The sequence below is a fragment of the Dermacentor variabilis genome, chromosome 10 (assembly GCF_050947875.1).
Source record: "Dermacentor variabilis isolate Ectoservices chromosome 10, ASM5094787v1, whole genome shotgun sequence".
NCBI lineage: Eukaryota > Metazoa > Arthropoda > Arachnida > Ixodida > Ixodidae > Dermacentor > Dermacentor variabilis.
The window spans coordinates 88,184,502-88,209,352 of NC_134577.1; the positions used below are offsets into that span (position 1 = coordinate 88,184,502).

At 48.5% G+C, this 24,851-nt stretch overlaps 1 protein-coding gene across 17 annotated transcripts in view; it reads left to right on the forward strand.

Moving 5' to 3' along the window:
* The window catches only part of LOC142560785 (uncharacterized), a 36,142-nt gene extending 11,952 nt beyond the window's left edge, over nt 1–24,190 (forward strand). For 3 of the 17 annotated variants that reach the window (XM_075673128.1, XM_075673119.1, XM_075673122.1), the window contains 8 exons: nt 5,958–6,026; nt 6,474–6,542; nt 8,650–8,718; nt 10,457–10,525; nt 10,968–11,036; nt 11,488–11,565; nt 17,797–17,866; nt 23,937–24,190. In XM_075673128.1, the coding sequence (XP_075529243.1) occupies nt 5,958–6,026; nt 6,474–6,542; nt 8,650–8,718; nt 10,457–10,525; nt 10,968–11,036; nt 11,488–11,565; nt 17,797–17,866; nt 23,937–23,976 (533 nt within the window). In that variant the 3' untranslated portion in view covers nt 23,977–24,190. Of the gene's footprint in view, nt 1–5,957; nt 6,027–6,473; nt 6,543–8,649; nt 8,719–10,456; nt 10,526–10,967; nt 11,037–11,487; nt 11,566–17,796; nt 17,867–20,024; nt 20,094–20,554; nt 20,625–21,049; nt 21,071–23,936 lie in introns of all 17 variants that reach the window. The other 14 variants (XM_075673127.1, XM_075673132.1, XM_075673135.1 and 11 more) reach the window with 12 other exon arrangements.
* The last annotated feature ends 661 nt before the right edge of the window (nt 24,191–24,851 follow it).

Here is a 24,851-nt window from a genome sequence, read left to right on the forward strand (position 1 = left end):
ATGCGAGATTTGTGAAAAGGAATGCCACCAGAGAAAGAAGAATCCAAAATGTACTGCAATGTGTGAATGAGCGTCTACAATTTGCGTGGAACACAATGCAGGTAACATGCACGCGTGAGAGCGTGGCGCGCTGATCATCGCTGCGAAGAAACATCAGGGGACACACGCACAGAAGCTTTAAACGGTTCACCACGGCTCGTATCGCACCGCTTCGCATTGCGGAACGGAGCGTTAGCACCTAAAAAGATAACGCTAGAAGAAGACAGTTGACTGAGTGAGGTAAATTTTAAGTCCTCAAGCGCCCGCGTTGCAATCCGTGAAGTCCCTGCGAAGATGGTGGCGAGCGCCCATCGCCTCTTTAAGTCGTCTGCTAGCCAGAGAACTTCCAGAGAGCAGCCAGACCAAAATCGCCCTGGCAGGTTCTGGCAACCCGCGGGTAGCCAGATCCGTCCAGCCTGAGCAAAACGGACGCCCGGCAGAAGTGCGTCGCGCGATGGACGGAGCAAGCCGAGAAAAACGAAGATGCTCTGGCAGCCCGCGGGTAGCCAGAAGTGGAAAATCGAAGGAGCCCACTGACGTACACAACATCACTAGATGCCAGAGTAGAGGACGAGGTTGAACGCACAGGAGCAATTTCGTACTACGTCACCTGGCGCAGCATGCGGTAGGGCCCTATATATCGTGAAAGGAGCTTCTCTGAAAGTCCGACGTGATGAGAGGGTGACCACGGGAGCACGAGCACACCAGGCGAAAACTGTACGTCACGGTGGCGGGCGTTGTACTGACGTTGCTGAGTGGTTTGCGAGGCCATCAGTCGAGTACGGGCAAGCTGGCGTGCATGGTCCGCGAGGGCGATGGCATTGCGCGCATACTCACTTGTTGAGATCGCAGCAGGAGGAAGTGCCGTGTCTAGGGGCAAGGTCGGTTCAAGACCGTACAACAGATAAAATGGAGAAAATCCGCCGGTGTCGTGCCCGGAAGAATTGTACGCAAATGCAACGTAAGGAAGGGCAATGTCCCAGTCGTGGTGGTCCTTGGAAACGTACTTGGACAGCATATTGGTAAGAGTACGGTTTAACCGCTCTGTCAGGCCATTGGTTTGAGGATGGTATGAGCTAGTCAGCTTGTGTTGAATGGAGCAGGAACGCACAATGTCGGCGATAACTTTTGAGAGGAAGTTACGACCACGGAGTAAGCAGCTCTCGTGGGGCGCCGTGAAGTAAGATAATGTCACGCAAGAGAAAGTCCGCAACATCAGTGGCGCAACTGGTAAGGACAGCCAGCGTGATAGCGTATCGGGTGGCGTAATCAGTTGCGACAGCTACCCATTTGTTCCCAGAGGATGACGTGGGAAAGGGACCGAGGAGGTCTAATCTAACACGAAAGTACGGTTCCACAGGGACGGTGATCAGCTGGAGATGACCAGCAGGTAGTTCCTGAGGTGTTTTCTGACGCTGGCAGGGATCACAGGCAGCAACATAGCGTCGGACGGAGCGAGCGAGACCAGGCCAATAGAAGCGGTGGCAGACGCGGTCGTACGTGCGGGTTACCCCAAGGTGTCCTGCAGTGGGTGCGCCATGCATCTCAAAGAGCATAGTCTGTCGTAGATGTATTGGCATGACAAGAAGAAGATCAGAGCCGTCAGGGAGGAAGTTCCTTCGGTACAGGATGCCGCCCTGGAGGACATATCGGCGAACGGATGCATTGATAGGTGTAGAGTGCAGACGCTTGATGAGTACCCGCAGCGATAGGTCTCGGTACTGCTCATTGACGATGTTAGCGAAGGCAGACACAGAGAAAATGCCGTCGGCGGTACTACTGTCGGCGTCGGCAGGCTCGGGTACCGGGTAGGGAGACAGGCAGTCAGCGTGTTTGTGTAGTCGGCCAGATTTGTAGGTGACAGAGTACGAATATTCTTGGAGGCGTAAGGCCCAGCGACCAAGTCTTCCTGTAGGATCTTTCAGTGAGCATAACCAGCAAAGCGCGTGATGGTCTGTGACAACGGAAAAGGGTCGGCCATATAAGTATGGGCAGAACTTCGCAACCGCCCAAACTAGGGCCAGACACTCACACTCAGTGATGGAATAGTTGCGCTGCGCGGGCGAGGGGAGCCTGCTGGTGTAAGCGATAACACGGTCGTGGCCACGCTGGCGTTGTGCCAGTACTGCACCAATTCCGTGACCGCTGGCATCAGTACGGACTTCGGTAGGCGCAGAAGGATCGAAATGAGCCAGAACGGGAGGCGTTGTGAGAAGGTCGATTAGAAGCGAGAATGCAGAGGCCTCGTTATCGCCCCACTGGAAAGGGGCGTCTTTTTTCAAAAGCTCGGTTAGTGGTCGTGCTATGGCCGCGAAATTTTTCACGAAACGGCGGAAGTACGAGCAAAGGCCGATGAAGCTGCACAGATCCTTGACGCACTTCGGAACAGGGAAGTGCGTAACAGCATGGATCTTGCATGGGTCCGGTTGCACTCCGTTCGCGTCAACGAGATGTCCAAGGACGGTAATCTGGCGACAGCCAAATTGGCACTTCAATGCGTTGAGTTGCAGACTGGCTCGCCGAAAAACGTGCAGGACTGCTGAGAGGCACTCGAGGTGCGTAGCGAACGTTGGGGAGAATACTATAACGTCGTCCAGGTAGCACAGGCACGTGGACCATTTGAAACCGTGAAGAAGGGAGTCCATCATACGTTCAAAAGTGGCAGGAGTGTTACATAGACCAAACGGCATCACTTTGAATTGATAAAGACCGTTGGGTGTTACGAAGGCAGTCTTCTCGCGGTTGAAATCGTCCACGGCAATCTGCCAGTAGCCGGAGCGAAGGTCAATAGAGGAGAAATAGCGAGCACCGTGGAGGCAGTCAAGGGCGTCATCAATCCGAGGTAGGGGATACATGTCCTTTTGGGCAACCCTGTTAAGGTGCCGATAATTCACGCAAAAGCGCCATGATCCATCCTTTTTTTTTACCAGTACAACAGGTGACTCCCATGGACTACGTGACGGTTCAATAATGTTCTTGGCAAGCATTTTGCGAACTTTGGGGTGAATAACTTGACGCTCAGCCGGTGATACTCTATAAGGGCGGCGATGAATAGGAGGGGCATTGCCGGTATTAATTCGATGTTTAACAGCTGTTGTTTGGGCTAAAAGACGATCTAAAAAATATCGTGGTAGGAAAACAGAACGCGGTACAGCTCACAAGCGTGCTCGGACGGCATGTCGGGCGCGATCATTTTCTATAAGTCGGTGATAGTACAAGTTGCCGACTGCGATGGTAGAGGAGGATCGGCTGAATTGTCGTCTACTGCAATAGATGCTACTGAGTGATCCTCGAATGAGCAAAGCTGGGCCAGAGACATCCCGCGTGGCAGCACTTGTGTCGTCAAGCCAAAATTGACCACTGGCAGGCAGACGCAATTCGCCGTAATAGTATTAATAAAACTGTATGAGGTACTATGATCCCCTGTGTAAGGAGCCGTGATGTAGTGACCGTCGGGGACTGGTGGGGGGTGACACGAAGTCAACGTAAGTCAGTGCCAAAGGTGGCAAGCGAACGAAGTCGACGGAACTGAGGCGACTGGGGTGTGGTTCAGCGGGATCCAGAACAGGCAAGTCAAGACGGAGAGTACTGGCGGAACAATCGATGAGAGCAGAATGTGTGGAGAGGAAGTCTAAGCTGAGGATGATGTCGTGGGGACAGTGGGCGATGACTGTGAATAGCACGATAGTGGAGCGATCGGCGAAAGAGACGCGGGCGGCACACATACAAATTACAGGGGCTGTTCCGCCATCGGTGACACGGACAGCTGGCAGGCAGACGCAATTCGCCGTAATAGTATTAATAAAACTGTATGAGGTACTATGATCCCCTGTGTAAGGAGCCGTGATGTAGTGACCGTCGGGGACTGGTGGGGGGTGACACGAAGTCAACGTAAGTCAGTGCCAAAGGTGGCAAGCGAACGAAGTCGACGGAACTGAGGCGACTGGGGTGTGGTTAAGCGGGATCCAGAACAGGCAAGTCAAGGCGGAGAGTACTGGCGGAACAATCGATGAGAGCAGAATGTGTGGAGAGGAAGTCTAAGCTGAGGATGATGTCGTGGGGACAGTGGGCGATGACTGTGAATAGCACGATAGTGGAGCGATCGGCGAAAGAGACGCGGGCGGCACACATACAAATTACAGGGGCTGTTCCGCCATCGGTGACACGGACAGCAGGTGTTGTGGCGGGCATGATTATTTTTCTCAGCCGGTTACGAAGGTCAGCGCTCATTACCGACAAATGCGCCCCAGTGTCTATGAGAGCAGATACAGAAACACCGTCGACTTGCACGTCAAGAAGGTTCAGATGAGTGCGCAATGTCAGTGGAGGATTTGGCGGCGTAGGGAGCAATGGCAGCGTCACCTCGAGGCGCTGCATCATCTAGTTTTCCGGCTGTGAGCGGCGTTCGAAGAGAGTCGATGAATAGGAGCGACGGGGCTGCGGGGAGCGAGATTGTCGTCGTTGGGGCGAAGGCGAACGAGAATAGGGGCGGTTCGGTGCAGGAGAATCTGTGGCGGCATTATCAGAGCGGGCAGCATAGGGACGAGAAGGCCCACCTGGGGGGCGAGAGTAGGCAGTCTAAGTAGACCGGTTCAGGGAACTCCAGCGACTGCGACAATGCCGAGAAATGTGCCCGATTCGATGGCAGTGAAAACAAATGGGCTTGTCGTCTGCAGTGCGCTATTCAGACGGGTTGCAGAAACGTGGTGGGTAAGAAGATACGAGACGGGGCGGAATCAAAGAAGCCGGGTGGGTATCAGGGCGTTGTGCCGAGCAGATGGTGTGAAGACCCATGTTTTCAAACTCCTGGCGGACAACCGCCTGGATCAGGGAAACCATGACTGCAGGTGCATTGGGGGGGCTGGAGTCGAAGGCAGCCGGATAGGCGGTCTCGATCTCACGCCGGACGATTCTGGTAACATCGCCAGTGTTGTTGGGACGAGAAGCGTCGGCACAGGAAGATGTCGCTGGGATGTTGGGCAGGCGGGCGAACTGCTGGTCAATACATCGGCTTTTAGCGAGTTCCAGGCGGCGGCACTCTTCTATAGCTGCATCCACTGTGGCCATGTTGTTAAAAATGAGCAAGTTGAAGGCGTCATCGGCAATGCCTTAAAGGATGTGGGAGACCTTGTCAGACTCATTCATGTGTGCGTCAACTTTGCGGCACAGTGCCAAGACGTCCAGAATGTATGTGACGTAGGGCTCCGTTGACGTCTGCACACGGCCGGAAAGCGCCTTCTGCGTGGCAAGTTGGTGACCGTAGGGGTTGCCGAACAAGTCTTGGAGCTTTTGCTTAAAAAAATCCCAACTGGTGAGCTCATCTTCGTGCGTCCGAAACCAAACTCGAGGTGTGCCACCGAGGTAAAAGACTATGTTGGCGAGCATGATAGTAGGGTCCTACCGGTTATTGTGGCTGACGTGTTTGTATAGGCTGATCCAGTCCTCGACGTCTTCCTCATATTTGCCCGAGAATACGCCAGGATCACGGGGAGCGGGGAGAATGATGTAGGTCGTCGAAGTGGCAGCAGGTGTCGGAGCCGGCAGAGTCGAGTTGTCATCGCCGGGAGCCATGAAGGAACGCTTGACGTACTGTCCACTGCGAAGCTCCGTGACGAGGTACAGGGAACGTCCACCTCCACCAGATATGTTATGTAGCAAGACGCCAACGAAAAGCTATATACAAGTATATATACAAGGCAATACACTGCACTTGGCCAAGAAGCAGCAGCCCGTGCTAGTCTCTAATCATCGTCATCGTCTCCACCCTGCTCGCCTCTTTGTCATCGTAAATACTGTTCCATAGCAATATTTTGCACTTGCCACTGCTAATCGCTGGTGTTTGCTGTTGCTTATGCAATAACTAATGTGTCGAAATGTGACTCAATAGCTGAGCTTCTGTATAATATAACTTTTTCCAGATAGCACTGTCAGCCCTGCTCCCCTGCTAGAGCCAAAGCCTGAACCAGAACCATTCGAGCCATACGAAGGTGGGCACATTGTTGCAGCGCATTACATGGCATAAGCATACCTTTAGTACCTTAACAGTCGTAATCCACGAAACAACCCAATCTGAGTCCTAAATTCAGAACTCTTAATACATGCAAACGTTGCGACTCAAGACAGTGGAATAAAGCACTTGAAGAGACGGAAACAAAAATGGAGATCCCAACATGAGCACTACCCCTCGCGTTGTGTCCTTCCTTTTTGTTTCTGTCTCTTCAAACACTTTTTACCTGCTGCCACGCCTCAGCAACAAGACATCAGCACAGTGCAAATTCCTTCTAATGCAGCCAACCTGTGCTCCTATTCTTGGCAATTTTAGATGCATAATTTGCACTTTCCACTGCTAATTGCTAGTGTTTGCTGTTGGTTATGCAATAGCTAATGTTTGAAAATGTGACTGAAGAGCTGAGCTTCTGTATAACTTTTTCCAGATTGCACTGTCAGCCCTGCTCCCCTTCTGGAGCCAAAGCCTGAACCAGGATCATTCGAGCTATATGAAGGTGGGCACATTGTTGCTGTACATTACATGGCATGAGCATACCTCAGGCACATACCTAAGGGGGGGCGTGGGGGGGGGGGAGCCTGGGCTCCCCCCGAAGTTAGGATGCATACCCCCTCCCTTCCCGGCCCATGCCACCACTTCTCCCACACATTCCTAAAGCGCCGCCAAATAAATGTTGAAACTTGACAGCTATTCGGCAGTCAACATTTTGCTGCCTTTTTCACTCCTTTTGGATGGCGGTAGTTATCGGCATCTTTTGGGCTGTGAGGGTCAGTTTTCTCATCGATTCGGTGCCCACGCGATTACGTCGAGATGCATTCAGTTGTCACCATCTTTTCGACAGCCAAACAGGAAGAAAAAGCGAAAGTTAACAAATTTAACCGTTGTTTATGAAAATATTTATAGAGGAACATCTTTTTATTTAAAGAGGAAGTAGAGAAAACACCGCCGGAAGTGGAGGTCAACCCCGTGTGTTTTGAACGACGCTTCTACAGTTATCATTCGAGCCGCCTAATGTAGCCACTTCTCTGGTGTGCTTGTGTAGGTGTCTTTCCAACCTTCCGCTGTGGGCGCACTACGTCTATAGAATCGCAGCGTCCTGCGCCCTATGAGGTTGTACTGAACTCGCAGCCATGCATCGTTATGTAACTTCCCAAATAACAATACGAGTCGTTTGCGGCACTTAACTTGGTAGAGCATAAGCGAGGGATCCAAAAGAACTGGGACGGTTCCGCAAATATATATTTCTCTATAGTTCTTGCAGAGCTAATTAAAAAAACGCTGCTATAGTCGGATACAAATTAAGTCTGCAGTGAAGCCCCGCCCACGCCCTCATAATCGCCAGCCACTGTTCTTCCGGGAGGCTGCAAATATTTGGTTCTTCAAACTTTTTTCTGTTACCCAAATAAGGCCGTAACCACAAAAATAAAATTATTAGCGCGTAATTTTACACCTTTTGCATCGTCTATTGTAGTGGAATGGCCAAACCCTAATTCTTTATTGAACTGAAATAACATGCTTGCTTTGCTGCAACTATTTATTGTCAAGTCGCACTTTAGTTGGCAGTGAAGTTTCATGAGTAAAACGAGTTCAGCAGTGAAATGAACGGCACCGCAGACTTTTGAAGAGTGAAATGCTCAGACTCCATACACTTTGTCTGTGTCTGTTGCACACCTCATTGCTTCCGCCGATGAAAAGACTCTTCAAAAACAGCAGATGCTCCAGAGGCATCAAGTGCGACGCCATTTAGAAAAAGGCCACATGACGACGTTTTTGTTTGCTTCTGCGATTGGCTGGCAAAGTAACACAACCCCGCACAGTTTGTGTGCCTTGGTTACCAACTGCTCTTTTTTTTTTAAGTTGTATTGTACTAAAGTAATCATTATTTTACAATTTGGCTTCTTTACTTTTTCTTGGCAGTGTTTTTCCTGCGCTTCCTTGCTGCGCAAGTCGATTTGACGTAGGTCCTTGTTTGCCAAGTAAAGGAGAGGCGTATCGCACAGAGCGTACCTGTAAAATACACCTTATTTCATTTTTCTTTTGTGCGTTTATGCATTTTTATGGCGAACGGTGGACGTTATTCACATTTGTACTTGTAAAGTACCCTCCCCCCCCCATTTGCATACAAGTTACCTTGGCTTGCCCCCCCCCCCCCTCCCCCCCGAGAAAATATCCTGCGTACGTGCCTGGCATACCTTTAGTACCTTAACTGTTGTAATCCATGAAATAACCCAATGTGAGTCCTAAATTAAAACTCGTAATACATGCAAACGTTGCGACTCAAGACATAGTAAAATAAAGGGAATAAAGCACTTGAAGAGACGGAAACAAAAATGGCGATCCCAACACGAGCACTAGCCCTCGCGTTGTGTCCTCCCTTTTCGTTTCTGTCTTTTCAAACACTTTTTACCTGCTGCCACGCCTCATGAACGTCAGCACAGTGCAAATTACTTTTAATGCAGCCAACCTGTGCTCCTATTCATGGCAATTTTAGACGCATAATTTGCACTTGCCACTGCTAATCGTCGGTGTTTGCTGTTGCTTATGCAATAACTAATGTGTCGAAATGTGACTCAGTAGGTGAGTTTCTGTATAACTTTTTCCAGATTGCACTGTCAGCCCTGCTCCCCTGCTGGTGCCAAGGCCTGAACCAGAATCATTCGAGCTATACGAAGGTGGGCACATTGTTGCAGTACATTACATGGCATAAGCATACCTTTAGTACCTTAACAGTCGTAATCCACGTAACAACCCAACATGAGTCCTAAATTCAGAGCTCATCGTACATGCAAACGGTGTGACTCAAGACAGTGAAATAACACGTGTAAAGCGTTTGAAAAACAACCAGAAATGGTGATCCCAACGCAAACACTAGCCCTCACGTTGCGCCCTCCCTTTTTGTTTCGGTCTAGTATAGTATAGTATAGAACACCAAAGTATAGAAGACCAAGTATAGAACACCAAAAAAGGTTATTAGAATTTATACAGTGTCTATGAAAAGAATTTTTATTGAGCATAATGAAACACAGAAGTACAGCATTGTGTGTGAACAAAATAATCATATACCAGACTGACCGTCATGATGCAAAGGAATTGCGCAATCACATGCACAAACACAAGCAATAACGGTAAAAAAACGGAACAGGTACGCCTTTACGAACAGATACGCCTTAGCAGTCTCCTTAACTTATACAGTAAAAGCTCGTTAATTCGAACCGCAAGGGGAAGCCGCTTCAGTTCGAGTTAACGAAAGTTCGAACTAACGAAAGTGAAGGAGAGCAACAGTACACTGCGATTTGGAAGCAGTAGGGCATGTCAGAAAGTGATGGTGTTTGCCGCGGGCACACGCCATCTTCAAGTCGAAGCTCTGGGTCCGACTGTGCCCCACCACCGATGTCCACCGAAACGAACGTTAGCCGAGGCTTAACACCATCACAATGAATCGCGACGGCCGATACCTCCTAATCTGAAAACAGAGGTGCACAAACGATGAAGACTGCCGAGACAAAGACGCTGAACATGTGAAGGTGGAGAAGGCCCTGATTCGTTGGTTCTTGATTGCAAGCACTGCTGCGACGTACTTAATTCGCTGTGTTTTGGCGCTTGCCGTGCCATCTCCGCGCGACATTAGTAGCTGTATAAGATTTGTAAAGCCTCCGAGATTCGCAACGGGCAAGAAGTCTCGGAGGTTACGTAGAACGGAGAGGCGGCAGCCGCCGCTGCCTTCTGGCTGACTGCGCGCAGGTTAGATTTTTTTCCGATTTTGCCTTCTCTCGCCGTTCTCTCCGTTTCGGAGGCAATACAGCCTTGTGTGTAGGCAGTAGGCGTGTTTCTCTGGCCGTGTGCCAGGCAAGCGTAGTTCGAATTATCCGTGAGGGAACCTTCTCGCGTTCAAATTAACGGACTTTTTTATACATAGACTTCTGTGGAGCTTGGCCGGACCAAATCGTACAGTTCGAATTATCCACAAATTCGAATTATTAAAGTTCGAATTAACGAGCTTTCACTGTATTTCGTTTTTGCACAGAAGGTGCTGTGCGGTAATTTATTGAAGTAGCTGGGCACATAATGGGCCCGAGCTCTAGTGCCGTACTTTGTGGAACAACGTGGCCTCCGAAAGGGGTCCCTGGGCCTTAAGAATCGGGAAGATGTGTACGGAACTAGGAATGGACTGGACCAGAAGTGTCTTCCAAAGTGTCAGAAGGGCCAGAAGTGTCTTCCGAGGACCAGAAGTGTCTTCCAAATCCCCAAAGGGGATTGCAGTATTGATAAATAAATAAATACATATTTATAAATAATAAATATATAATTTGCACTTGCCACTGCTAATCGCCTGTGTTTTCTGTTGCTTATGGAATAACTAATGTGTCGAAATGTGACTCTATAGCTGAGCTTCTGTATAACATTTTCCAGATTGCACTGTCAGCCCTGCTCCCCTGCTGGAGCCAAAGACTGAGCCAGAACAACTCGAGCTATACGAAGGTGGGCACTTTGTTACAGCGCATTACATGGCATAAGTATACCTTTAGTACCTTTACAGTCGTAATCCACGAAGTAACCCATTATGAGTCCTAAATTCAGGACTTGTAATACATGCAAATGTTGTGACTCAAGACAGTAGAATAAAGCACTTGAAGAGACGGAAACAAAAATGGCGATCCAAACACGAGCACTAGCCCTCCCGTTGCGTCCTCCCTTTTCGTTTTTGTCTTTTCAAACACTTTTTACCTGCTGCCACGCCTCATGAACGTCAGCACAGTGCAAATTCCTTCTATTGCAGCCAACCTGTGCTCCTATTCTTGGCAATTTTAAACGCATAATTTGCACTTGCCACTGCTAATCGCCGGTGTTTGCTGTTGCTTAAGCAATAACTAATGTGTCGAAATGTGACTCAGTAGGTGAGCTTCTGTATAACTTTTTCCAGATTGCACTGTCAGCCCTGCTCCCCTGCTGGAGCCAAAGCCTGAACCAGAATCATTCGAGCTATACGAAGGTGGGCACATTGTTGCAGCGCATTACATGGCATAAGCATACCTTTAGTACCTTAACAGTCGTAATCCACGAAACAACCCAATGTGAGTCCTAAATTCAGAACTCGTAATACATGCAAACGTTGTGACTCAAGACAGTAAAATAAAGCACTTGAAGAGACGGAAACAAAAATAGCGATCCCAACACGAGCACTAGCCCTCATGTTGCGTCCTCACTTTTCGTTTCTGTCTTTTGAAACTCTTTTTATCTGCTGCCACATCTCAGCAACAAGACTGAACGTTGGCACAGTGCAAATGCTTCTAATGCAGCCAACCTGTGCTCCTATTCTTGGCAATTTTAGAAGCATAATTTGCACTTGCCACTGCTAATCGCCGGTGTTTGCTCTTGGTTATGCAATAGCTAATGTGTGAAAATGTGACTGAAGAGCTGAGCTTCTATATATCCTTTTCCAGAATATGCTGTCAGCCCTGCTCCGCTGCTGGAGCTGAAGCCTGAACCAGTACTGTCTGCGCTATATGAAGGTGACGAAGGTGGGCATATTGTTACAGCACATTACATAGCTTAAGTATGCCTTTAGTACTTTAAGAGGAAGACGAAGTGCTTCTCTTGTGGATTACATCTCGCCCGTCTCTGTGCCTTTCTGGGCTTCTCACTGCACTTGTGGGGTCTACCGCCCCATACATCGTGGTGATGTATGTACAACAGCCCGAGGACCATCCTGGTTCCCATTCACCCGCAGATGTAGCTTCGAGGAAACAAGGAAATACAGCGAGCAGTAGCGAGGACATAGTGCTGTATTGTGCATCAGGTGACAAGTCCTCGGAAGACAGCTTTTGACTTGTCCAGTAACCGCAAGGCCAAATGAAGAATTGTCAACGCATCTTTGGCACCAAGTTCAACCACTGTGAGAAGTGCGCCTCAACGATGGCCTCATTGCATCCTGTTTGTGCCAGAGGATGCTACTGACAACCTACATGTCCTCAACAGGCAAGCACTCTGTGTGTATCTAGAAAATACCGTGCCAAGCGAGATCAAGGATGTCAGGATAAACACTAGGAGAAACATCCTGGCAATCAGTGTTATAAACCTGAGCGCGCTGAACACATTGTAACGTGGCTGGGTAACAGCAAGGTCCTATCTATTGTGCCAGCGAATGGTGCCACAATAACAGGAGTCATCTATGACATTGACATCTAAATACCTGACGCAGTCCTCCCAGTTCTCATGAAACCAGCAAGTCAACATAACGTCATTGTGAACATTGGTTGCCTCGGTAACACATGTTGCGCAAGGATAACGTTCAAAGGTGACTGTCTTCCATGCTGCATGAAGGTTGGCCAGTTTCACCACCAGGTTTGACCATTTATTCCAAGACCAGTGCAATGCTTCAACTGTCGGAAGATTGGCCATGTGAAGGGTGTTTGCAGAAATTCCGCAGTGTGCCCGTGATGCGCCGAACCTCAGTCAGAAGACAACTGCAGTGCAACGATGTTGAAGTGTCGTAACTGTCAAGGTGATTACTGTGCCTCTTCCAAAGACAATCCCCAGATAAACAAAGAGGTTGCCATTCTTAAACAAATGGTGATAGACAGCTCTACCCACAGAGGCCGCTGTGAAAGGCCAGCGAACACAATCGAAGGTCCTCACGATTGCAGATATAAACTTTTCAAGAAAAGTTGACTAGTCAAGCAGCACCATCAGCGGAAGTTTTCAGCACCCCAAACACTGATGTTGGAAGGGAGAAAACTGCCAGATCTCTCTCTGCAAAGGAATGGCCGCCTCTTACGCGTACACGACCGGCAGAAGAACCACAGCAGAAGCCGCCCCCAGTACAGCAAGGTGCTGTATTCGAGGAGTCACGGAAAACAAATGAGCAAGTGACAGCTCTTCTTAGGCCTTTAATGAATGTTATTCGCGTCTTGCTAAACAACATTCACACACCATCTGCCAGAAGTGCGCTTCAAGTACCAGACACTTCAAGTTAGGCGCTGGCAACGCTCAAGACGATCATGGCTCCCCAGCCACTGCCTTTCAGGGACGAGGTTCGACAAGCAGCTATTTTTCAGTGGAATGTCTGCGGACTAGGAACACGCATTTCGGATTTCCATCGCTTCATGTATGCTGATGTGTTTCCTAATATCGTAATTCGCGAGCCGAACTTATAGAACATGATCGTGCTTTCTGGATGTGAATCGTTTGTCATCAACTGTTATTGAAAACAGTAATGGTTTGGTGTTTATTTGCCGTGACCTCACTTACATTCATCACCCTAGACCACCTAATGATGATAATGAATATATATGCCTAACAGTGCAGAAAAATAATTTTACCTTTACTGTTGTGGGCGCCTACCTGTCTGATTTGGTCACGTTGATTTGGTCACGAAAGACTACGAGACATCCTTTCCTCAACTCCAGATTTGTGGATCATTATTGGAGACATCAACGCCCATCATACACTCTGGGGAAGTTAGAAGATCAATTTGAGAGGCAGAGCTCTGGTATCTTTCGCCTCCAGTAATGACCTTTGGCTGTTGAATCATGGAAGTCCGTTTCTATGTGGCTCCACATACAGCAGCTGTCTTGACTTGGCTTTTGTCCACGAAGCCTTGTCAGACGTGCTGGATGGTTTGCAGACATAAAGATGCATGGAAGCGACCATATTCCCACGTATGTCGAGATCAGAAGATTGTCTCCCTCCAAAATACAAGATACGATCCAAAGTGTGGGCTGGACCAAATTTCAGTCTGTCATGGAAGAACACTGCAAAGCCAATCCATCTTTCGACTTAGAAGAGGCAATCAAGAGCGTGGTTCAAGACATTATGCATGCTCTCGCATGCTCTTCGAAACTGATGTAATTTGATGTGGAACTAGAACGACTTCGAGCAAGCCGACGACTTGCTGAACGAAGGTACTGATGCACGAAGGCATTGGACGATTTACGGACTGCCAGATGCACCCAAAAGAAGATCCAGCGTTGGTTAGGCAAGCTCGAATCGCAATGTTGGACTGCCTTCTGCGAGTCGCTAGATCCACGCAAGCCTTTACCGCAACGATGAAGAATGGTGCGCGGTCTCTGGGCACCCCCTGTACAGCAGTTCCCATTCAAGGCTCTAGCCCTCTCTCAAAGGAGACCGGAGATTGGCGTGGCAGAGGAGTTCTGTGCCAGATTATTCGGCCAACTCGCAGCTCCCAACATTCCACCGCCTTCGAGTAGTTGTCCGCCACCATGTGATCACCGCATGGATCTACCATTCTCAATCCATGAACTTAAGGCAGTATTACCTTTGTGTGGCCGTACATCAGCGCCAGGACCTGATAGAGTTTCCTACTGCGCTCTGTGTCACCTGGGTGAGTGAGCGAGAGGTGCTCTCCTTGAGCTGTACAATGAATCTTGGAGAGATTCAATAAGCTGGAAGACAAGTCAGCTTGTTCCACTGCTGAAGCCTGGAAGGTTGCAGTTGGAACTCTCATCATATCGCCCGATTGCTTTGGCAAGCTGTGTGGGCAAAGTAATGGAGAGAATGGTTCAGCCTGGAGTGGTACTTGGAGCGCCACGACGCCTACCCTGATGCCATGGCAGGCTTTTGACGTGGACTATCATTGATCGATCACGTTGTCGACCTGGTCACCTACGTTCAGCATGAGAAATGCCGTAAGCACCTCTGCACTTTGTTCCTTGACATCAAAGGGGCGCATGACAATGTTATGCATGAAGCCATCCTCTCTGCTCTCGAAGAGGTAGGAGTGGGTGGTCAGACGTTTAGCTATCTCTCCATACGATTCTTTTTTTTGTAAACACCGAGGACTGCCATACTTCTCTACATTATAGCTTCCGCAGCGTCCCCCAGGGCGGTGTACTTAGGCCTGTGTTATTTAAGCTAACCCCAATTACACGTGCCAAGCACAGTCAGGCTATCAGTGTACGCGAATGACATCTGCATATGTACGTCTGCAGTAACACACCTACAGTTGCGAACGAGAATTCAGAGCTGCCACCCAAACTGCTGTCTACCTCCATAATCGAGGCCTGGAAATTTCCTCAGAGAAATGCGCACTAGTGCCATTTACACGTAAACCCATGACAAACTAGAGCATAATAATAAATGGCCAAATAATACCATGTCTTCGATCTTGCAAGTTCCTAGGTGTCATAATTGACGGGGACTTGTCACGGAGCCGTCGCGTGTCATACATGAAAAAACGGTTGACAGGCATCTGCCAGCTGTTCCAAGTTTTTCACTGGCAAGACTTGGGGAATGTCGACAAATGCTATGCTACAACTATATAGGGTACTTTTTCTTGGACTTCTGTGGTACAGCTTGCCAGCAATAACCAGCACAGGCAAAACGAATCTACGCACAATACAAGATGTTCAGGCTGAAGTGCTCCGGATCTGCCTAGGCCTGCCTCAGAGTGCATCCACAGTGGCTACTATAGAAATCGCTAGAGACAACCTTGTCAAGACCCACATTGAAATTGAAGCACTGAGGACCCATATAAGGCATCTTGCCAGTACTCCTTGCCACCACCTAGTCTCTCTACCAGTGGACAAATCACACAAATCTTTCAGCCCAATGATAACCACACATGATGAATCATTGCCAGCTTGTTTCTCTCCGGCTGCGAGACTTTCAATTCCTCCATGGTGCCTTGCTCAGCCAAAAATCAAGCTTACAATACCTGGCATAATGAAAAAATCTGATCTATCGTCAGCTCGCACTACTATTTTTGTACAAGAACTACCGTGACTCTACGCATATCTACACTGAAAGATCTGTCCTGCCAAACAGCTCTGCTGCGGCAATCGTGATACCAGCGAAAGTTACAGCCATCAAATTTAAGACGACTCTCACAACATTATTGACGGCAGCAGAGCCTGCAGCGCTGTTTACCGTCCCTCATTACATTGGTGATGAATTGCCACACAAGTGGACGATCTTCTGCGATTCAAAAGTGGCACTGCAGTCTCTGCTGTCACCTTTACGACGCGAACCACACAAACAGCCAGTATTTCAGATTACAGAGACGATGCACCATATAAGTGATGCAGGCCATGAAATAACTTTCAAATGGCTTCAAAGTCGCTGTGGGATTATCGGCGATGGACGTGTCAGTCAAGCTGCCCGTTCAGCTCGTACTAAGGACCAGCACATGCCAGTACCACTTTCTAGAACTGATGCAGCACGGAAGCTCAGCCTACTTGCTCACCAGTGCATCACATCGCAATGGAATGAGCAGCATTTCAGGAATTCCCGAATATACTTCCTTGATCTCACATTAAGCCTTTGAGGCCCATCAAAGCTTCGCCGTGGAGACGCCTTGCTTTTGTATCGACTGTGGTTGGGCATTGCTTTTACCAAAGCCTATGTGTTTTGCATAGTGATGGCCGACACTGCAACCTGTGACCACTGCGGCAACGAAGAATCGATTGGCCATATTTTGTGCAACTACCTGCAATACAGTCCACAGAAGGAATCCCTTCGCCACGAACTCGATCAGCTGAATGACCAACCACTATCGGAAGAAGGAATTCTACACCATTGACAGGAGCTAACGTCACAGAAGGCCGTGCAAGTGCTACTGCGCTTCTTGCGATATACCGGCCTTTGCGAACGTCTCTAGCTGGAACACCCTTTATGTGTGTGTCTGTGTGTGCAATGTTTTTTCTTTTGTTTTTAACCCTTACCTCTCTGTCCTCTTTCTAACCCCTATCTCCCACCCCAGTGTAGGGTAGCCAACCCGAGACTACTATCTGGTTAACCTCCCTGCCTTTTCGCTTCATCTCTCTCTCTCTCTCTCTTAGTACTTTAACAGTCGTAATCCACGAAGCAACTCAGCGTGGGTCCTAAATTCAGAGCTCGTCGTACATACAAACGTTTCGACTCAAGACGGGAGTAAAATAAAAGGTGTAAAGCATTTGAAAAGACGGAAACAAAAATGGCGATCCTAACACGAGCACTAGCCCTCGCATTGCATCCTCTCTTTTCGTTTCTGTCTATTCAAACACTTTTTACCTGTTGCCATGCCTCAACGATAAGACAATGTCAGCATAGTGCAGTCCGGGGGTTCCACTCTACGTGCGGCTAGGGCTGAAGGCGAGCTCCAGATCTAGCCCCAAGCAGTCACTTTGTGTTACTCCCCAACCCGTAGCACGGGAATCGCGGCTACGTCGGGTTCGAACGAATAAGGCAACCAGCGACGTCAACTGTAAGAACGTTTATTGCTATCGGCAATAAAGAACACTGGCAGAGGGACGTCCTCTCTGTAATAGTAATAAATAGGCTGGCCTCGTTGCCCGGGATAGTCAGGCGAATGTGGTCACTCACAGGTTGAGGCAGGTACTCCAGTCCGGCAGGTTACGGGTCCGGCGTCAGAGAGAGAGCGGGTCCTTCCCGGTCGCGCTGTTTTGTACCTTTTTAAATGGGCGAGGGGAATGTCCTCCTCGCCTGTCAGCTACCTGCCCGCAAGTCGGAGAGAAAGGGTGCGCGCGCGTCGCAGGAGTGAGGGAGAATCGGGAGAGGGCATAGTGCCCCTCTCCCCTGTCTATGCCGGCTCTCGACGCGACGGTGTGGGGGAAGATGGGCGCATGTGCTCTCCACAGCAGATACATGCAGCCAACCTGCGATCCTATTGTGGCAGTTTTAGAAACATATCTTGCACTTGCCACTGCTAATCGCCCGTGCTTGCTGTTGCTTATGCAATAACTAGTGTGTCAAAATGTAACTTAGTAGCTGAGCTTCTGTATCGCTTTTTTCAGAAGCCGCTGTCAGCCCTGCTGCCCCTGCAGGAGTGGATGCCTTAGCCAGGACAGTCCGGGCTGTGCGGAGGTGGGCACATTGTTGCAGCACATTACATTGCATAAGCATACGTTTAGTACTTTAACAGTCGTAATCCACAAAACAACCCAGCGTGGGTCCTAATTCAGAGCGATTCGTACATGCAAAGGTTGCGACTGAAGACATAGTAAAATAAAGGGAATAAAGCACTTGAAAAGACTGAAACAAAAATGGCAATCCCAACACGAGCACTAGCCTTCACAGTGTGTCCTCCCTTTTTCTTTGCTTTTTCAAACAATTTTTACCTGTTGCCACGCCTCAGCAACAAGACTGAATGTCAGCACAGTGCAGATGCATCTAATGCAGCCAATCTGTGCACCTATTTTTGGCAACCTTAGAAGCATATTTTGCACTTGCAGGGTGTCTACCAACCGGGAAAACCGGGAATTCTCAGGGATTTTGAGTAGTCCGGAAAAACTCCGGGAAAACTCTGGGAATTTGTGCCTCTATCAGGAAAAATTAGCTGTAACATTATCAAAAGGGTCGAAAGTCGAGGTAATGCTGGCTCGAGTAACAGGCAGGAATCGTAATGAATCATCTTTGACGCCTGTTGTCAGCGGGGGAGTTGCCAGTGTACAGTCAATGACCGACTTTCCGGATTCCCAATAATTTGGACAGCTTTGCGGCACCACCACGTACCCCATAGAGTCAATGTATTAGAATGTCTGAAATTTCGGATGCAAGAACTCTTCGCCGTCCAACTTTCCGGACATTTTGCGGTGACCGCTGGTCCGAAACGGCATTAATCAAGGGCACCACCGCTGACATTTTGATTACCTCGCCACCTCGAACCGGCGCTCACGCACGCAGATTCGCTGACAGCCGTAGCCACCACTGCGGCAATGCTAGGCCTAGCTGCTTCGACGTTCGCTATGAAGTTTCTTGCCGTTGGGTGCCGTGTTTTTTGTTGAAAGAATTTGCTGCTGTCAGCAATGGCACAGACCCCGCCTTTGTGCTCCTTGCGATTGGCTTAGAAGCTTGGAAAGCATGGTGCGCTGCATAATGCCGGTTCTCGAAAGTCAGCTTCGCCTCTGTACAGAAATTTTACTTGGTGAAGCAAACGCAAAAGTATTGCAGTGAAGCATAACAAGCGTGGGAAGCGGCTATTTCCATGGGACACAGTATGTATTCGTTAATCATACACGCGTGCACCCTGTATTTCCTGTCACAGCACGAGCACCAATATGCCTAATACGTGTACCGACAGGCCTTCAGGGCATTTTCGAATGTGCCTGTGGCAGTTTGAGGCCTTAAGGGCAGTAAATGAGATGCATTTATTTTTTCCAACTGGCTGATTTTTCGGACGTTTTCGCAGCCCCTAGGGAGTTCGAAAAATTCGACGTGGACTGTGCAACTGGCTAAGAAGATGCTTAAAATAGTCTGTGGGGCGAACGAGTGGCAGAAGGAGGACAAGAACAGAAAGAACCTATGCATAGGAATGAATGGGAAAGGAAGCGTGCTGCCGCTGTTTTGAAGGAGCTTGAGCTCAAAAAACAAAGTGTTGGCTGATGCCGAGATGCAGGTGTCCCTTATCCAAACCAATATAAACTCTTTAAAGCAGTGAAACACAACACTGAGCCATCGTGCACAGGCTGAGAGTATGTCAGGACAGTTGAGCTTGACTTACGAGCTCTTGAGAGAGAATCTCAATTGTGACAAAGTTCGGGCCTCATACCACTGAGCTTGCTATAGCTCATATTCGAAAATATTTGCTTCTGTATGCATCTCCATTTAATACATATTTGAGAATGTCCGACTCGATTTGCAATTTTTTTTTAAGACATTTTATTTTTTGTGCATTTTACTAACCCCTCCCTTCTATTCTCTCTTTGAATAACATAAAATCTGCTCCTTAGTATTTAAATTGGATTAAGTCATTTTTTGAAATTTTTTCGTATGCTTACTAGAGAGTGACAGCTTCGGGTGATGTGATTTCAGCCCATCTTGACATAAAACATAGTGCTGCATCACTCAGGGAATTTTGCAAAGGCACTCAAGGAAAACCTGGAAAATTCAGGGAAATTGGAAATGTCAACTTGGTAGACACCCTGACTTGCTACTGCTAATCGCCTGTGTTTGCTATTGCTTATGCAATAAACAATGCATCAAAATGTGACTCAATAGCTGAGCTTCTGATAACTTTTTCCAGATGATGCCGTCAGCCCTGCTACCCTTCTGAAGCTGAAGCCTGAGACAGGACCACTTGGGCTATATGGAGGTGGGCACATTGTTGCAGCACATTACATAGCATAAGCATACATTTACTTCTTTAACAGTCCTAATCCACGAAACAACCCAGCATGGATCCTAAATTCAGAGCTCATCATACATGCAAACGTTGTGACTCAAGACATACTAAAACGAAAGGTGTAAAGGACTCGAAAAGACGGAAACAGGAATGGCGATCCCAACATGAGCACTATTTATCGCACTGCATCATTCCTTTTCATTTCTATATTTTCAAGAACCTTTTACCCGTTGCCACGCCTCACCAACAAGACTGGATGTCCGCACAATGCAGATGCATCTAATGCAGCCAACCTGTGATCCCAGTGTGGCAAATTTAGAAGCATATCTTGCACTTGCCGCTGCTAATCGCCCGTGTTTGCTGTTGCTTATGCATTAACTAGTGTGTCAAAATGTGACTTAGTAGCCGAGCTTCTGTATCACTTTTTTCAGATGACGCTGTCAGCCCTGCTGCCCCTGAAGGAGCGGACGCCTTAGCCAGGACAGTCCGGGCTGTGCAGAGGTGGGCACATTGTTGCAGCACATTGCATAGCATAAGCATATGTTTAGTATTATAACAGTCGTAATCTACGGAACAACCTATTGTGGGTCCTAAATTCAGAGCTTGTCATACATGCAAAGGTTGTGACTCAAGACAGCATAACAAAAAGTATAAAGCACCTGAATAGGTAGATGGAAGCAAAAATCGTGATCCCAACACCAGCAATAGCCCTTGCATTGCGTCCTCCCTTTTCGCTTCTCTTTGAAACACTTTTTACTGGCGGCCATGCCTTAGCAACAAGACTGAATGTCAGCACAGTGCAGATGCTTCTAACGCAGCCAACCTGTGCTCCTATTGCGGCAGTTTTATAAACACGTAGAGTAAGCTTAGGTTTAAGATCTGTTTTTGGGAAACCTTCTCATCGCGAGTTCTAATTACTCCAACAGGACATCGCCGAGGCACTGAACGTAAGTTTATATATCCTCCATATACAGTGAAACCTCGTTAAACCTTAGTTGGCCAGAGCTCGGAAAAAGCACGTACTAAACGGTAGTGCTGCTTAACCGAAATAGCATGAGATCACCCACTTACCTGTCAAAAACGGAACTCGGCGGGAGTGCAATGAAAGGAGAAAAAACATGCAGTATTTATTTACTTCGCGTGACAAACATGTTTTCTTTTGATGCCGCGGTGGCCTAGCAGCGACGACAGCGGCCTCAAACTTGTTGAAGCTGTGCGCCAGCTTCTCAGCTGGCCCCTTCTTCTCGGCAAACACTTGTATGGCAGATTCCTCGTTGGCGTTGCATATTCTTCGTGCACAGGCGCGGTAGCATTGCAGAAGTCGCGGGGCACCTTTTCATTACGGGGTGCTGTTCTTGTCGCGATTTCATTCATGAGGCTGACGTAACGCACAGCTGCTGTCACTGTCGGGCCTGAATCGCCTGTGCTGTCGCTTTCCGTGTCATCCATGTGACTGTCGCTACGCGACACTTCGGCAACAACAGAGAGGTAACAATGGCGAAAAGTCGGCCCTTGTAGCCAAGATCTCTTTGCGGTCACAGCAGCGCTGCCGAGCAACTTCTTCATGTTCCAAATGCTACACACCGTAGTCAACAGTAGACCCATGTCGTGTGCTAGCGCCGCCTTTTCGCGTCGCGTTCGATAGCTCGAACTATGTCTAATTTTTCTTCTGTGCTAAGCACCCGGCGTCTTTTTTATCAGAGTTTCGGCATGACGCGAGTTCTCGCTTGCACGACACCACAACACTCTCTACGAGACATTCATTTCAGTGATCGCCAGCCGTTTGCACGCAGGCACGAGTAAGAGCAGGCATGAGAGAGAAACTTTGTGGGCTTTTGCTCCTTGAATATATGACTCTGTCTAGGCACTACAGAGGAGGTTTCTTAGCGCGTGTTGTATGCGTTTGTCCCCTAGCCATGCCGGCATTGGGGAGTGCGGTCAAGTTTGTTATGCTGAGCTGCTGGCTGCCGGCGTGGTGAGGCAGTGGGCACAGGCTCCCCATTTGGTGATTGGTGTGTCTGAAGGGGGCAAGGTGCTGACTGGTGTTGTAAATAATTCGCGGGTCGCTTTTTTCATTGCGGCGATAGATTGAATTTTTTACAAGCACTGCTCCAGAATGGCACATGTAACCGGCAGACAGAGGCCTCAGGAGAGCACCTCAGGTTACAATAAAGCAGGCAGTGCAGGATCTCCAGGGCACCCAAAGGGTAGTGGGGGATCAAAGCTGGAAACAGGGAGGCCCGTGGGTTGGGGCAGCAGAGGACGAAGCGTGCCAGGAAGCCTTCGCATAAAATTGGCAGACAGCCGATCTTGTACACCCCTGGCACGCGCAGGCCTCGGCGAGCCCCAACCCATGAAGCAGTCCGGGTTCTAGCTTTGGTGTCCTGGAGGCGCCACCAATAATGCGAAATAACGACACGTCGTTACAAATAGTAAAAAACACGATTGAGTATATTGTTACGTGTGAGGAAAACGAAGACCAGTGAACGTGCTTGCGGTCCCGAGGGGGAAAAGAGGAAGAGGACGACGCTGAATTGATCAACCAGCTGGCCACTCTATCGCTCACCTTCGTGATGTAAATGGTCCCCTTCATCCGTAAGGGTGATAAATAAACGGTCTCCTTCATGCGTAACAATATTTACGTCCAGCCGCCAACTTGTGACGCTAAGTTCAGTGCTACCATGCCCCATGACTTCTGCTGCTGAGTCGGTCATCGTGCACCGGCAGCCTTTCAGCCACTTGCGTTCAGCCACGGTTGCTAAGGCACTCTGCCTTCTAGATTTTCAATATATGCACTCCGGGCTCTACTACAGTTGCTGCTGCTCCCACAGAAACATCTGTGATGTTATTTACCAGGTACATCGCCGTCAGGCGCGAGAAAGCTATGATCCACCATGACTGACTTAGCACGGAGTGCTGCAGGTCCGTTACAGTCTGTCCAACGAGCGCCTCATTTGGTCCGACACAGCGGTCGCCAAATCGGGCGCCAGTGCCTACTGTTTCATCTATTTTACTGTGCCGGCAGCAGGCCTAGGGACAACTGTCTAAAAGAAACCTCCCCTGTAGTGCCTAGGCAGAGTCAGCAGAAGCCCCCAGATTTTTTCTCTCGCACCCGCTCTTACTTGCGCCTGCGCACAAACGGCTGGCAATCCCTCAAATGAACGTCTCGTACACTCTCTGGCATGGGGCCGAAATGATGTTGATGTTGATGTGGCTTCACGTGCAAATGCACAGGGCGCTTGGAGGCCATTGTGCTGTTTGTTCTGCGAGGCTTGTTGTTCTGCGGGGCCGCTCGATGGAGACGACACACTGCCGTGTTTGCACAACAAAAAGTGGGAACACTACGTGTTAACCGATACGTACGCAATAAGCTGGTACGGTTTATGCGGATACGAAACACATTATGTTCAATGGCTGCTGAGTCGGGGATTTGACTTTAGTACTTTTAAAACGAAACTACTGTTTAAGCGGGTACGGTTTAACGAAATTTTACTGTAGCAGTGCACATGTAAGTCGTACAGTCTCGTGGACAAACATCACCAGTAATTTAGTACGAGCTCCCCGTTATTGTATTCAAGGCAGTGGAGTAATGCTTAAATTGATGTTGCACCCGTAAAATACCCCTGTACTCCCAAATCATCAATTAAGAATGTAATTTTTCCTTAAATATTTTCCATATTGTCCTTTACAAATTGCTGTATAGTGACCTAAGTTGAGCAAGACCCCCTAAAATAGGAGCTCTTTAACACAAATAAAGTGTGTTTTGACTTCGCTAAATCTGCACATTATAACAACAATGCACTGCTCTTGCAGGTACACCTTCACTGCATGGGCGGAAATAAAAGCTGTTTAGCCTTCCAACGGGGAGAATTCTAAAGTGGAAAGCAGACTCTTGCAGGTACCGGAGAGGTACACAGTCGCCAAAGCACGAGAGTCCTCATAGGGTTACCAAAAGGGATGCCATGGAAACCCTAAGGTTTTGCCTGACTCCAGTTCTACAAGCTCGTGAACAGTCACGTCCTGCTGCATGGCCGCAAAATGAATTGTGGCCAGGTGGCCACAGGAGATTAGCTTGTCCTGAGCACATTCTTTCATAGCCCGGTGGCATACAGGCGCCTTTCTAAAGTGCTTGCTTTGCCAACCTCAAGGTCTACTTGGAAGTGGCTTTCTGAAGTGCCACTGACAACTGGAATTATCACCGAAGTAATTGATGTACTTAAAGAAGCAACCACTGATTGGCCGTTACTGGATCGGGTCTGTGCCATCACGTTTGATGAAATGTCTCTGCAACAAAACTTGCTGTATGACACCAAAAACAACATTGTCGTGGGCTTTTCAGACAATGGCACTGAAAGGACACCCAAGTGTGGCAAACCAAGCCTTCGTAGTCCTCCTTTCTGTAATTTCTAAACCATGGGTGCAGCCTTTGACGTTTGTAGTGGCACTAACCAAACTGTATACTCATGACATCAGGAGGCTGCTATTTGCCTTAATTGAACAGTAATGCACAATTCAGCTGTTGGTTAAGGCAGTGGTGTGCTATCAGGGGAAAAGTAATGTCACACTTTCAGAGCAGTTAAACGTAACTCCAGATGAACCATTCTTCAAAGTGGGTGGTCACAAAGTTCATTTTCTGTTTGACACTCCACACCTTATGAAGTGCACCAGAAATAACCTGCGTGCCCCTCAAAAACTTCTCATTGGCAAAGACACTATTGAATGGAAACA